Source organism: Oncorhynchus mykiss, chromosome 16, assembly GCF_057628025.1.
Source record: "Oncorhynchus mykiss isolate SJ-2025 chromosome 16, ASM5762802v1, whole genome shotgun sequence".
Classification (NCBI taxonomy): Eukaryota; Metazoa; Chordata; class Actinopteri; order Salmoniformes; family Salmonidae; genus Oncorhynchus; species Oncorhynchus mykiss.
Window position 1 is genome coordinate 38,400,599 of NC_143037.1, and position 15,467 is coordinate 38,416,065.

General features: G+C 41.9%; 1 protein-coding gene across 1 annotated transcript in view; it reads left to right on the forward strand.

Moving 5' to 3' along the window:
• LOC110491048 (histone-lysine N-methyltransferase PRDM16) overlaps window positions 1-15,467 on the forward strand; it is a 135,281-nt gene that overhangs the window by 12,801 nt on the left and 107,013 nt on the right. Inside the window, exons 2-3 of the mRNA XM_090201595.1 lie at window positions 1,678-1,815; window positions 11,036-11,138. Of these exons, the coding sequence (XP_090057721.1) occupies window positions 1,678-1,815; window positions 11,036-11,138 (241 nt within the window). The remainder of the gene's footprint in view (window positions 1-1,677; window positions 1,816-11,035; window positions 11,139-15,467) is intronic.

Below are 15,467 nucleotides of genomic sequence, written 5' to 3' on the forward strand. Positions count from 1 at the left end.
TCAGCATGGAGCAGCCAGGGCCGCCAGTCAGCATGGAGCAGCCAGGGCCGCCAGTCAGCATGGAGCAGCCAGGGCCGCCAGTCAGCATGGAGCAGCCAGGGCCGCCAGTCAGCATGGAGCAGCCAGGGCCGCCAGTCAGCATGGAGCAGCCAGAGCTGCCAGTCAGCATGGAGCAGCCAGAGCTGCCAGTCAGCATGGAGCAGCCAGAGCTGTCAGTCAGCATGGAGCAGCCAGTCAGCATGGAGCAGCCAGTCAGCATGGAGCAGCCAGAGCTGCCAGTCAGCATGGGGCAGCCAGTCAGCATGGAGCAGCAAGAGCTGCCAGTCAACCAGACTCTTCCAGATCTGCCAGTCGACCAGACTCTTCCAGATCTGCCAGTCGATCTCACACCCTGACCATAGTTTACTTTGTATATTTCTATGTTGTGGTTGGTCAGGGTGTGATCTGAGTGGGCATTCTATGTTACATGTCTAGTTTGTCCAGTTCTATGTTCGGCCTGATATGGTTCTCAATCAGAGGCAGGTGTTCGTCATTGTCTCTGATTGGGAACCATATTTAGGTAGCCTGGGTTTCACTGTGTGTTGGTGGGTGATTGTTCCTGTCTATGTGTTTTCACCAGATAGGGCTGTTTAGGTTTTCGTTACGTTCATCACATTCTTTATTTTGTAGTGTTTGTATTGATTCGTGTTTTATGTTTGTTCATTAAAACATGGATCGAAATCTACACGCTGCATTTTGGTCCGATCCTTGTTCTACCTCTTCATCAGAGGAGGAGATAGAAGAGAACCGTTACAGAGAGTCATTGTCTTGTTCTCATTTAAGTTCTTGTCTAGTGCCACCAGGCCTTCGTCATTCAGTCAGTGGCATTTGGTTGATGTTGTTTTGTAATAGTTTAAGCTCAGTCATGCCCGGTATGTTCACATTTTTGTGAGAAAATTGATGTTGGACGTGTATCACATATGCTCTGAGGCCCCGCAGAAACCTTTAGCGTTTTCTTTAGTGGGAGAATTTCTCAGTCCTGTGTTCTTAGCAGCAATCATGTCACAGCAGCTTTGAAGTACTGTATGTGTGGTGTAACCTTCGTCTAGAGAGCACCACACAGCAGCTCGCGATCGACTCTCCTGTTTTCTTCCCTTACTTTCTGCCTCACAATGAGTTCCTCTCCTCCTCTCCTCCATCTCCTCTCCTCTCAAGTGGTAACCTGAAACCCGCTCCCTCGTTCTCGGGATGGCCCAGGGGATTACAAAGGGTGATCAATATGTGCCAAAGGAAGTCTTTAGAAATGTGAAAGAAGCCACAGTTTTCAACGTTCCCCTCCTCCCCCCTCCTTTCCCTCTTTCCTCTCGCTGCTCGTAGGAGAAACAATGTTAGGGGCCCTTGGCAGATAGTGTTCTGTCTACTAACAGATATGGACACACACAAACAATGTTGAGAAAGTCTTTGTATCCAACAGTTGCGTGACGTGAAACTATCTGGTTCTATCTGAAAATGTTTATACTGTATGATGGTGACTAAGAAATGAAACCCTAATAATAGCAATTCCACAATGCTACTGCTCTCTTAAGCAGGTATTCACACATGCTCCCATACTAGAGAAGATAGAGGCTCAGTTCAGTGTCTTTGCATGAAAGGTGCACCTCTGACGTATGTGTGTTATCATCTGCTCTGTCCCAACAGGTGGTGGATGAGATGGGCAACGTCAAGTTCTGTCTGGACGAAGGCTCAGAGCCCGGTGGGAGCTGGCTCAAGTATGTACGCACTGCCATCTCCTTTGAGGAGCAGAACATGGTGGCGTGTCACCTCAGCGGAGACCAGGTGAGTGGCGCCTCCCTCCTCCTATGGGCTGCCAGCGTTTAGTGAGTGATACCCCACTCCTCCAATCAGCTGCACATGGCAATGTCAGAGACTCGGTGGAATGACTATTGTACTTCTTCCTACCTACCCATTGGGAAGAACAGTGCGCCAGTGTGTGTGTCTGTGTATGTGTGGGCGCGTGTATGTGCGTCATTGTTTCAAATCAAATTTGATTAGTCACATACATGTTTAGCAGATGTTTTGTGGGTGTAGAGATATTATTGTGTTCCTAGCTTCAAAAGTACAGTAATATCTAACGATACACAATACACACATCTAAAAGTAAAATAATGAAATTAAGAAATATAGAAATATATACGGGTACTATATGGTATATAGTACTAGTTAAACGTTTGTAAACATCTACTCATTCAAGGGTTTTCTATATTTTTTACTATTGTCTATATTGTATAATAATAGTGAAGACATCAAAACTATGAAATAACACATGGAATCAAGTAGTAACCAAAAAAGTGTTGAACAAATCAAAATATACTTTAGATTTTAGATTCTTCAAAGTAGCCACCCTTTGCCTTGATGACAGATTTGCACACTCTTGGCATTCTCTCAACCAGCTTCATGCGGAATGCTTTTCCAACAGTCTTGAAGGAGTTCCCACATATGCTGAGCACTTGTTGGCTGCTTTTCCTTCACTCTTCAGTTCAACTCATCCCAAATCTATTGGGTTGACGTTGGGGGATCGTGGAGGCCAGGTCATCTGATGCAGCACTCTGTCACTCTCCTTCTTGGTAAAATAGCCCTTCCACAGGCTGGAGGTGTGTTGGGTCATTGTCCTATTGAAAACAAATGATAGTGCCATTAAGCTCAAACCAGATGGGATGGCGTATTGCTGCAGAATGCTGTAATAGCCATGCTGCTTAAGTGAATTCTAAATAAATCACAGATAGTGTCACCAGCAAAGCATCCCCACACCATCACACCACCTCCTCCATGCTTCATGGTGGGAACCACAAATGCAGAGATCATCTGTTCACCTACTCTGCATCTCACAAAGACCAGCGGTTGGAACCAAAAATCTTAGATTTGGACTCATCAGACCAAAGGACAGATTTCCACCAGTCTAATGTCCATTGCTTGTGTTTCTTGGCACAAGCAAGTCTCTTCTTCTTATTGGTGTCCTTTGGTAGTGGTTTCTTTGCAGCAATTCAACCATGAAGGCCTGATTCACGCAGTCTCCTTTTTTATTTAATTTAACCTTTATTTAACTAGGCAGTTGATGTTGTGTCTGTTACTTGAACTCTATGAAGCATTTATTTGGGCTGCAATTTCTCTGGTAACTCTAATGAACTTATCCTCTGCAGCAGAGATAACTCTGGGTCTTCCTTTCCTGTGGCAGTCCTCATGAGAGCCAGTTTCATCGTAATGCTTGATGCTTTTTGCGACAGCACATAAAGAAACTTCCAAAGTTCTTGACATTTTCTGGATTGACTGACGTTCATGTCTTAAAGTAATGATGAACTGTCATTTCTCTTTGCTTATTTGAGCTGTTCTTGCCATAATATGGACTTGGTCTTTTACCAAATAGGGCTATCTTCTGTATACCAACCCTACCTTGTCACAACACAACTGATTGGCTCAAACACATTAAGAATGAAAGAAATTCCACAAATGCACTTTTAACAAGGCACAGCTGTTAACTGAAATGCATTCCAGGTGACTACTTCATGAACCTTGTGGAGAGAAATCCAAAAGTGTGCAAAGCTGTTATCAAGGCAAAGAGTGGCTACGTTGAAGAATCTCAAATATAAAATATATTTAGATATTTCTTTGGTTACTACATGGTTCCATATTTGTTATTTTATGGTTTTGATGTCTTCACTATTATTCTAAAAATAAAGACAAACCCTGGAATGAGTAGGTGTGTCTAAACTTTTGACTGGTATTGTATGTGATGGGATGTATGTAGCAGTTGGATATAATATATAGTATATCTGAAGAATACTTGGATAGAATAGTATATGGAGGTTAATAGTTGGACAGGATGGATTTGACTAGAATACAGTATGTACATATTAAATTGGTAAAACAGCATGTAAACATTATTAAAGTGACCAGAGTTCCATGTCTATGTACAAATGGCAGCAGCCTCTAAGGTGCAGGGTTGAGTAACCTGATAGGAGAGTGACTAAGTTCAGGGCAGGCTACTGGGTGGAGGCCGGCTAGTGATGGCTATTTAACAGTCTGATGGACTTGAGATAGAAGCTGTTTTTCAGTCTCCCAGCTTTGATGCACCTGTACTGACCTCGCCTTCCGGATGAGCGGGGTGAACAGGCCGTGGCTCAGGTGGCTGAGGTCCTTGATTATCTTCTTCCTGTGAGACCGGGTGGATGGGGTCGTGCTCCCTCTGCTGTTTGTTGACGTTGAGGGAGGGGTTATTTTCCTGGCACCACTCCGCCAGGGCTCTCACCGCTTCCCTGTAGGCTGTCTCGTTGTTGTTTGTAATCAGGCATACCACTGTTGCTTCATCTTCAAACTTGATTGTTGAATTTGTGGTGTGCTTGGCCGTCATGGATAAACAGGGATTACAGGAGAGGCCTGCACCCTTGTGTGGCCCCTGTGTTGAGGATCAGCGAAGTGGAGATGTTGTTTCCTACCTTCACCACCTGGGGGCGGCTGGTCAGAAAGTCTAGGACCTAGTTGCACAGGGCAGGATACAGACCCAGGATCCCGAGTTTAATGATGAGCTTGGAGGATACTATGGTGTTGAAGGCTGAGCAATATTCAATGAACAACATTCTTACATAGGTATTCATCTTGTCCAGATGGGATAGGGAAGTGTGCAGTGCAATGGCAATTGCGTCATCCTTTGATCTATTGGGGCAGTGGGTTAACTAGTCTCTCAAAGCACTTCATGATGTCGCTACGGGGTGATAGTAATTTAGTTCAGTTACCTTAGCTTTCTTGGGAACAGGAACAATGGTGGTCATCTTGAAGCATGTGGGACAGCAGACTGGGCGAGGGAGAGATTGAGAGTGTGTGTGTGTGCGTGTGCATGATGAGTAAAGTAATGGCTCTGTTGTGGGTCCAAGGCTGTCAGTGCCTTGCTGAGGAAGTCACTCGTGAGGTAGAATAATAATACGCTGACACGCCCACGTCTCCTAACCACTCCGGGTCCTTCTCTGGGAGCCAGCCACAAGCCCGTCCAAAAAGGAAACCTGGAAATGGAACACTCCTGAAGGAATGCCCACACTCGACCAGTCACTTGGCCAGAGAACCCAGCTGAACCTAACCCCAATGCCTGTGTGCCTCTTACATCTCTCACCAGTCATATGCTCTCTCCTCAAAGATGCTCTAGCCAATGAGTAACCTTACGTCAATGACACTGTATATCTGTAGTAGTAGGGAAGAGGACAAACTAGCTAATTTAGTAATAAAGTACACGCTTCTGATGGAAAACTCATCATTTGCATCACTGAGCAGTGCCCAAGAAAGTATTCAATCTAATTGTTTGATGCTACCACCAACCCTCCAAATCAAAACCTAACATGGATATCAATGTTTGCACCCACAAGCTCTATTCTATTTCCCATCTGCAGCAGCATGTTGCCCAATTGTGAGGCTGACAAACAGGTCTGAAGCACGCTAAGCGAGACACAACATGGAATCCATGTTTGGTTTTGATTTGGAGAGGGGTGGTAGCATCTAACAATTTGATGTTATTCTTTCCTGGGCACCACTCGACAATGCAAACCACGACTCTTCAATCAGAACCGTCTACCAATTCTAGATGTACCTTGTGGGAAAGGTGTTGCCAAACAGCCACAGCAACGGGTCGGGACATAACTCGGAAGCTGGGTATATGTTATCAGCCTAGACCAGAGTGGACCTGGGTTAGCCCTAATCCTTTCACAGTTATGTCCTCTGCTACAGTCTGAAAACCCTATTCCCTATTACGTGCACAGCTCTCTGGTGAAAGTTAGTGCACTATGTAGTGAATAGGGTGCCTTTTTGACACCGACCAAATCAAATATCTATATTGTGGGGGTGTGGCCTGCCCCACATGTAATGGGTTGTTTTGTTGTTTGAATTTAATGTGCTGCTTTGCTATTGTTTGTGAAGCTCGTTTTGTCTGGTGGCTTTTTATTCATTTACTAACACCACACACACTCACAATGCAAAAAATTTATCATTTATCTAACTTAGTACTTCTCCGCTTTTTTGGTCAGCATGCACAATGCATGAGTTTATGGACATTTGTGCACGACAGGCAAATTCGAATATGGCAGCAACCTTTTAAAACCCCAGTAGATCATTTATTTACACATTTACTTGTTTGTTAATAATGTTGTAGTGTATCAGAAGAAAATCATGCAAATTTAAACAATTAAGGCAGTACTGCGTTGGAACGTTCGTCGTCTTCCTCTGAGGAGGAGTATGAAGGATCGGACCAATATGCAGCGTGGTACGTGTCCATGTTGATAATTTATTAACTCTGAACACCAAAAACAAAATAACAAGGAGAACGAACGAAAACGAAACAGTTCTGTCTGGTGAAGAGACAGAGACAGAAAACAATCACCCACAACTAAAATGGGGAAAACAGGCTACGTAAGTATGATTCTCAATCAGAGACAACGAACGACACCTGCCTCTGATTGAGAACCATACCAGGCCAAACACATAAATACTATATAGAAAAAAGAACATAGACTACCCAACCCATCTCACACCCTGACCAAACTAACACAAAGACATAATAAAGGAACTAAGGTCAGAACGTGACATGCATTTTGAATATATTTCATACATTTAAATGTATAAATAATTAACATTCTTTCATTGAACAAGAAAAAATATTTCTATGATCGTCAATATTGACCAAAGTTTGAATGAATGAAAGTGATTTTGTTAAATATATTTATTGTGAAATAACAGTTGTGTTTGAGTGTGTGAGAGTATGTACGTGCAAGCATGTGTCCGTGAGTGTGTGTGTGTGTGTGTCGTCCTTTAGTGAGGATGAGGCTGCACAGATAGGGAGGGGGCTTCCTTCCTCTTTAGACCTCAGCCATTCAGAGAGCCCATTGATTGACCTCTGAACCTCACAGCCCTCATTTCTCAAGATGCTCTTAAGCCGTTTGTCAAAAGAGCATCAAGTACGTAGAGTATGTGTGAGCTCTTCGTGGTGTGTAGAGCAGAAGTAGCTGGTAGGACTGCACGCCACGGAGAGCTCACACATACTCTCTCTCTCTTTCTCAAATCATTCTAAATCAGGATGCAGGTTCCTCACCTGAAGGTTAAGCAAATGAAGGAAGCCGGATAGGCAGTAAGCCGTCATGTGTGTTTGTTGGAGAGAGGGACAGAGCTTCAGCTGGTTTGGGAGCATCCCAGTCCTAATACATTTCCACCTACGAAATCCAAGGTCACATAGAATTACGGAAGGCCCGTTTCCCTATAGCCAAAAGCCTGTCCTCGGACACAGAGCGGTGTTCTGTCTCGGATAGTAAACGTAGACTACACTGTCCTCGGACACAGAGGGGTGTTCTGTCTCGGATAGTAAACGTAGACTACACTGTCCTCGGACACAGAGCGGTGTTCTGTCTCGGATAGTAAACGTAGACTACACTGTCCTCGGACACAGAGCAGTGTTCTGTATCGGATAGTAAACGTAGACTACACTGTCCTCGGACACAGAGCGGTGTTCTGTCTCGGATAGTAAACGTAGACTACACTGTCCTCGGACACAGAGCGGTGTTCTGTCTCGGGTAGTAAACGTAGACTACACTGCTCACAGTGTCACAGAGACGACGTTTGGAGGCACGTTCACCAACTTGTCACGCGGTCCTCGTCTTTTGTGTCTGAAGAGGACAAGGCCCCCCTACACCCCAACGTTGTTTGATCTCCCCTTTCACCCTGGTTTAAACACACACTCTCTGTTGATAAATAGGATGTGTGTGTAAAGTAATGTATTTATTTAACCAGGCAAGTCAGTTAAAAACAGATTACTTACAATGATGGCCTACCTGGAAAACACGGGGCCAACCCTCTGTGTGACTCCCAATTACGGCCAGATGTGATGCAGCCTGGATTTGAACCAGGTACTGCAGTGACGCATCTTGCACTGAGATGCAGTGTCTCAGACAACTGCGCCACTCGGGAGCCATGTACTGCCCCCTCCCTATCTGTGCAGTCTCATTCTCACTAAGGGACGATACACACGCACACACACGTGCACACACGTGTACTGTTAAACCAAACTTTATTTGTAATTTACAGTAACATATTGCACCTTTTTTTTACAGTAACTTACAGGTAACTGGCTGCAAGTAAGTTACCATAAAAACTTGCTCACCTAATTGTTAACCAGAAACAGCTACCATTCAGTGTTTGAATCTAAGAAATTGAGCTTTATGTTCTCCTACATAACATTACTGAAGATGAGTTTTAAAAGAATTATACATGTTTGAGTTAAAAAGAAACAAATAGACCTACAATTTGTATTTACAAGCATTATTAACAACGATCTTATTTTGCATGAATAGATAGATCTCTATTCTTCAACGTGTTTATTTCACTCACATTGTGGATAGTGAAAAGCAGAGATATATCCTAGGTCTCGTTTGTCAACGATGTAAGAAAAACAGAATACATTGGCAGAGGGATAAGACATATATATTGAGTAAACACATTTGGTACAAGGTAGGCCTATCAAAGGGTAAGCTACATGTTATTATAGTGGATTGCAAACATGTCAAATGTCATTGTTAAATAGTTAAATAACCGTGTCACTATTTATTTTATACCGGGCAATTGTGAGTTTAAGTTGCACATAATCAAATGACTTTGAAGTTGAAATCCTTTCAAAAATGTATAGGGATCACATGTTGCAATTAGCCTCCATGTGTAGTTTACTCAATGTAGCAGGTTGCATTTATGATAACAAAGTCGGTTGATGCCAATTATTCTGAACATATCCAAATGTTTCATGCCCTTGTTTAAGTCTTTGGCACAAACTGTTAAACGCATGTGGTGAAAGATAACAAGTAAAAACAGGCGTAGCAGCGACTTGTGTAAAGGCTGAACTAAAACCCATTGTTTGCTCTGCGTAGTTTGGAAAGCCTTTAGAACTATGACTACGTCAAGCCTCACGCACCTAGACTTGTGTAAAGGCTGAACTAAAACCCATTGTTTGCTCTGCGTAGTTTGGAAAGCCTTTAGAACTATGACTACGTCAAGCCTCACGCACCTAGACTGTGTAAAGGCTGAACTAAAACCCATTGTTTGCTCTGCGTAGTTTGGAAAGCCTTTAGAACTATGACTACGTCAAGCCTCACGCACCTAGACTGGATTTTTATCGCTCCATGTGTGTGTGTGTTTAAAACCAGTTGACTTAGATACATTATTTACATCATCATAGAGAGCAGAGATGGGACTGTGGGGAGGGGTCTCTTTGGCAGATGAACCAATCCTTTGGTTTGAGATAAGAAGGGGAGGAGGAGTGAGCTCATCATCAAAGACACGCTCACACAGACTATAGAGTGCCTGCTTCAGCTCCAACCAGGGAGGACACACCGCAGCCTGCTTGCCTGCCTGGCCACCTGTCTCCTCTCACTCCCCGGCCCTGGCTGGCTCCCCAGCCCCGGCCGGGGAGAGATCCTGTAATGATACTATGGGTTGTGTTGCCAACTCCATTCAGACAATACTACTGTTACAAAGGGAAGCTCTAACAACCACGACTCTCCTTTCCAAACTCTACCACCACATGGAGAACAGCAAGGTCAGAGATAAAGATGTCTGTCACGTAAAAGCCTATGCGTAAACAGATACTACCACTGATAATTATAAATATAATAAGTGTATTTTGTTTGAAAAATTTGGCTCCTCTTCTAGGTGATTTTGAATATTTGGCCTAGCTTCTAAGCCACCCCTCAACGCTCACAACATAGCATTGGACTGATAAAAGTATTGGATGAAGTTACTACAATTTTACTATCTTGTGTGAATGTGTGTGTTTTACCTCTCATAGCCAACTCTTCTGCTGTGTCTGTCTCTCTCTCTGTGTGTGTGTGTGTGTGTGTGTGTGTGTGTGTGTGTGTGTGTGTGCGCGCACGTGTGTATATATATATATATATATATATATATATATATATATGTATATGTATGTATATGTATGTATATGTATGTATATGTATGTGTATGTATATATATGTATATATATATGTATATATGTATGTATGTATGTATGTATGTATGTATGTATGTATGTATGTATGTATGTATGTATGTATGTGTGTGTGTGTGTGTGTATATATATGTATATATGTGTGTGTCGTTGATGAATAAGTTGGTGCTGAGCGCCCCCATGCGTCCGCACAGGACGCATTAAGGCTGGTTAATTTCAAATGTGTAGCCTATTTGTATATTGTTCATTGCTTGGTGTTTGTATAAAACTGTAGTTTACATGTTTTGCTCATAATTCAGCGACATTTGCTATTTAATTCAACATTATATTTTCAGTTGAAATCAGTTAAATGACAACATGTTGTGCTAAAAATGTGTGCATTTTATTCGGGCCTATTTAGCATTTTCTGGTGTTGCTCTTTCACTGTAAGCTAATAAATAGATGTATTGCCACCTCTAACATGTTTCAGTCGCTCAGTTTATACCCAGTGTGGGGCCTACATGTTTTAGAAATGTTTAATTACAAATGCGCACGGATATGAACTACTGTAAAACAATGCACTCCAGGTATGTGACATTTCATTTAATTGGCCTTTTATTTCAATCGTCAGGACTTGTACTTGAACTATAATTTCGTTTTTACCCCAAAGTATGCTTGTAACTGGCTCGTTGAATTCAACATTGTCAAATGTTTTGGCGCTTGGAGTCTGCATGCATTCTAATAACAATGGGTTTGAGTGTGGAGGTTTCAAACCAAAAACTAAAGCGTCATCAGCCTAATTATTGTTACTTATCAAAAATATTTATTGCCTCCTAGAATAAAAAAAAAATCGATTTTTAGAAACAATAATAAATATTATGCATTGACTATCAAGTGTTTATATGATAAACAATGGATGTAAAGTAGACTAGAAACCTAAATCGTACTTAAATTAATTTGTACGTCAAGCAAGCTAAATATGAAAACGAATTAGGCCCTATAGCTTTTTGTTGACTACACTGTCCCTAACCGCTTTCTCTCCCTCTCTTTTCTATTTTACAGATTGATTATAAAGCTATTAGGGATATTGAAGTGGGGGAAGAGCTATTGGTGTATATGAAGGAAGGAATTTTCCCCGAGGGATCGATGGCACTAAACCTAGAAGGTAAGATTAATGCCATCATTAGCGCATATTTAAATTAACTCCAAAATAACATTTTGTTTTGGATCTTTTAATAATTATTTTAGATACAGATTTGGGGCAAAAATAATGACGTTTTGGATCTTTTTCCAAATTGACATCTATAAAAAGCTTATTTGGGGGAAAATATTTGGCCTAAAGACCTGTCTACATTCAATCAGACAATACATAGCCTAAACTAACACCCGATCAATGACGAACTCAGTCCTCATCCATCCTCGAACAATTGTAAATCAAAATCAAATGTTATTTGTCACAAGTGTTTAGCAGATGTTATTGCGGGTGCAGCGAAAAGCTTGAGCATAGTGGGTCCGCTATCACTTAACAAATACCTCGTAGAACTAGATGTGACAGCGGTCAATAACCTCGAACATTTAGGGATGTAGAAAACATTATAGGCTTTATCTATGAAGACCCGATGCAAGGAACATGATGCCATGGTCTATTTCTTGAAGTAGAACTGATGTTTTTTGGGAAGGATTAGACAGCTATTATGTTTGAAGTGAAGGATTTAATGTGGGATTTAACTTTGACCTACTTACCTCACCGTGCATCAGAAGGAATATAGGATATTATACTGAACCAAAATATCAACCCAACATGCAACAATTTCAAAGATTTTACTGAGTTACAGTTCATATCAGGAAGTAAATTGAATAAATTAATTAGGCCCTAATCTATGGATTTCACATGACTGTGCAAGGGCGCAGCCATGGGTAGGTCCACCCACTTGGGAACCAGGCCAACCCACTGTGGAGCCAGGCCCAGCCAATCAGAATGAGTTTTCCTCCACAAAAAAATACTCCTCAGCACCCCTGATATTATGATATTTCATAGCTGCAATTTGAGCCTCCCTCAGATCTTTTTGCCAAAGAACAGGAGAGAGGATGAAAGGGTAAGAAATAGATGTGCGCTAGTGTCTATAAAAGAAAGAGACAAACAGAAACAACATTGACACTTTACCAGTGTGTGAATTAGTGTCAAAATGAAAGGTAGACTGTGTGCGTGTGCGTGTGTGCGCAAGAGAAAAGAGGGAGAAAGGGGGAAAGAAGAGGAAGAGCTTGGTGTTGCACAGCTCTCCTCGGCTGGTTTATCGGAGCTGGGACTTGGAGTGGGGCTTGAGGAGGCTCCGAGACCTCACCCATGCTCGCAGATTAGTCACTTTGTTCCCCTACCTCTCAAAGAGAGCTATTAGTCTCCCATTTATGTGCGCTTTCACACACCCTCCTCCCCATTCATGCTCGCTCTACTGCTGAGTGTTACTGGTCGATTCATTCAATAGATTATGGCGACAAAATGATTATTTGCGCGCTGCGCTCCAAAACACTGTGCACGCTTCCCCTGGCATTGTAGGTCTCGAGTCTAATGTCTTCCAGCGGTGAAATCGATGGCTAGGTGCGGCTCTGACGAGTCCTCAAGTTTAAATTCCTCCTTGAAGTGTTTTTTGATTTGACAAAGCCTCGTAGTCGGTGTAATAAAACAAGTAGGCTAATAAAGCCTCACAAGCGCGTCATAAGGCTGTTACTGGAAAGATGTCGCAGCCTTCAAAAGTGCCACATCCAAATATTCTGAGCGGTGAGGAGTTTTTCATCTTGGGAGGGAACAGTTCACACACAGTAAATGAGTTATATGGCTTTGGTGGCAGCTATGCATGTATAGCCTTTGAGATGGAAGTAATGGACAATTGAGACCAGAGGGTCATTTGTTCAAATCCATCTTTAGACAAAGTGCTGTTGCTACACTTCTCCCCTTTTAATGCATCTGGTTATTGCCAGCTGAATAAATGGCATACAGTATGAACTAGGTGAGCCATACACTCGAAGTCATTTTGAATCAACTTGAGTTGATAGTTCAGGTAAAGTCAGGTCATGGCGATGCTGGGACAGGGTGGGTGCCAACGTAGCAGGCCCGGCTCCAGGATGACATGTCTGAGAGGGGGCACAGTTAGTATTGCTTTAGAGCCTTAATAAAACAAGGTCCATTGGTCCTACTGCCGTTCAAATGTACAAAAATGGATCTGAAACGTAGTCGGACACATCAACAACCGTCGTTTTATAGAAGCCCAATAACACAAGAAGGATATGCGCCCCACTACGACACAGGCCTACAAGTGTATTTGCAATGCAGCCGTAGCTGCTGCGGTAGGTCTGCACATCATTTGTGCATACCATCACGCACAGATCAGCTCGACACTAGGCTATCAAAGACTCTTCCAGGCTTCATTGCTTAATTACACTCTAATAATTAGAACGATAGGCTACATATTGCTGTCGAATGTGTAACACTATTCAATGAGTGTAACCAATCCGCATTTTCTCCAGGTATGCACTATTTTCTAGTTCCAAACGCACATGCACACGCAAGATCGCAGGGAGGGAGAGAAGAGGAGGCGGTGTGTTGTTTTCATAGTATTGACATCACTTTTACAGTAATGCAAATGTAATGATACCAGAGTGAACATTTGCTTACTTCGTTTAGTAGGCTACACACGGTGTTGGTCATACTAGTGCTATATACAACATGTTGTTTTAGGCCTATCTGAAATGCAGCCATATACTGTACACAACTGTCATTTTCCGCGCAAGACAGCACGCGATGTTGAAGAAAAGCCCCACGAAGACTGGTAGCCCTAGATGCGCTCATTCAAATATCACATACCGTAACCATCTATTCAGGATCATGGACAGGTGGCTACCGTCAGTCAGTGCAATGAAACGATACTGTTATATGCGCTTCCAATTTCATTGTCCCTAAACCCATCACATAAGGCAAAGCTCTATCTATCAATAGCATTTTTTTAAATGTAATATTATATTTGTTTAGATTACCCAATGAGGCTAATTTGTAAAAGTGTTCCAAACGGCCAAATGTAGGGGAATGTTAAAGCTAAAAAGTTGTCCAGGAGTGACACCATTTTTGGCTACTAATTGCTTTTTGGCAGATTTCTATACTGTTTCTGCTCTTCTCAGATACAGTGCTTTCAGAAAGTATTCACACCCTCTGAATTTTTCCACATTTTGTTGTGTTACAGCCTGAATTTAAAATGGGTTAAATTTCGAATATATTTTGTCACTGGGTTACACACAATACCCTATAATGTCAAAGTGGAATTATGTTTTTCGAAATGTTTACAAATTAAGTTAAAATGAAAAGCTGAATGTCTTGAGTCAATAAGTATTCAATCCCTTTTGTTATGGCAAGACTAAATAAGTTCAGGAGTAAACATGTGTTTAACAAGTCACATAAGTTGCATGGACTCACTCTGTGCAATAACAGTGTTGAACATGGTTGTTGAATAAATAACTAATCTCTGTAACCCACACATACAATTATCGGTAAGGTCCCTCACTCGAGCAGTGAATTTCAAACATAAATTCAACCACAAAGACCAGGGAGGTTTTCCAATGCCTTGCAAATGATGGGTAAAAAAACAAAAAAAAACAGACACTGAATATCCCTATTAGCATGGTGAAGATATGAATTACACATTGGACGGTGTATCAATACACCAAGTCACTGCAAAGATACAGGTGTCCTTCCTAACTCAGTTGCTGGAGAAGAAGGAAATAGCTCAGGGATTTTACTATGAGGCCACCAGTGATTTTAAAACAGTTATAGAGTTGAATGGCTGTGATAAGAGAGAACTGATGATCGATCAACAACATTGTAGTTTCTTCACAATACTAACCTAAATGACAGGGTGAAAATAAGGAAGCTTGTACAGAATATAAATATTCCAAAACATGCATTTGTTTGCAATAACACACTAAAGTAAAACTGAAAACAATGTGGCGAAGAAATTAACTATATGTCCTGAATACAAATGTTTATGTTTGGGGCAAACTAACACAACACATCACTGAGTACCACTCTTCATATTTTCAAGCATGGTGGTGGCTGCATCATGTTATGGGTATGGTTGTCATCGGCAAGGACTAGTGAGTTTTTTTAGGATAAAAATAAACCGAATAGAGTTAAGCGCAGGCAAAATCCTAGAGGAAACCTGGTTCAGTCTGCATTACAACAGACACTGAGACAAATTCACCTTTCAGCAGGACAATAACGTAAAACACAAGGTCAAATATACACTGTAGTTGCTTACCAAGATGTGGCCTAGTTACAGTTTTGATTTAAATTGAATTGAAAATCTATGGCAAGACTTGAACATGGCTGTGTAGCAAAGATCAACAACCAACTTGACAGAGCTTAAAGTTTTTTCTTTAAGAATAATGTGCAATTATTTTACAATCCAGGTGTGCAAAACTTACCCAGAAAGAATCACAGCTATAGTCG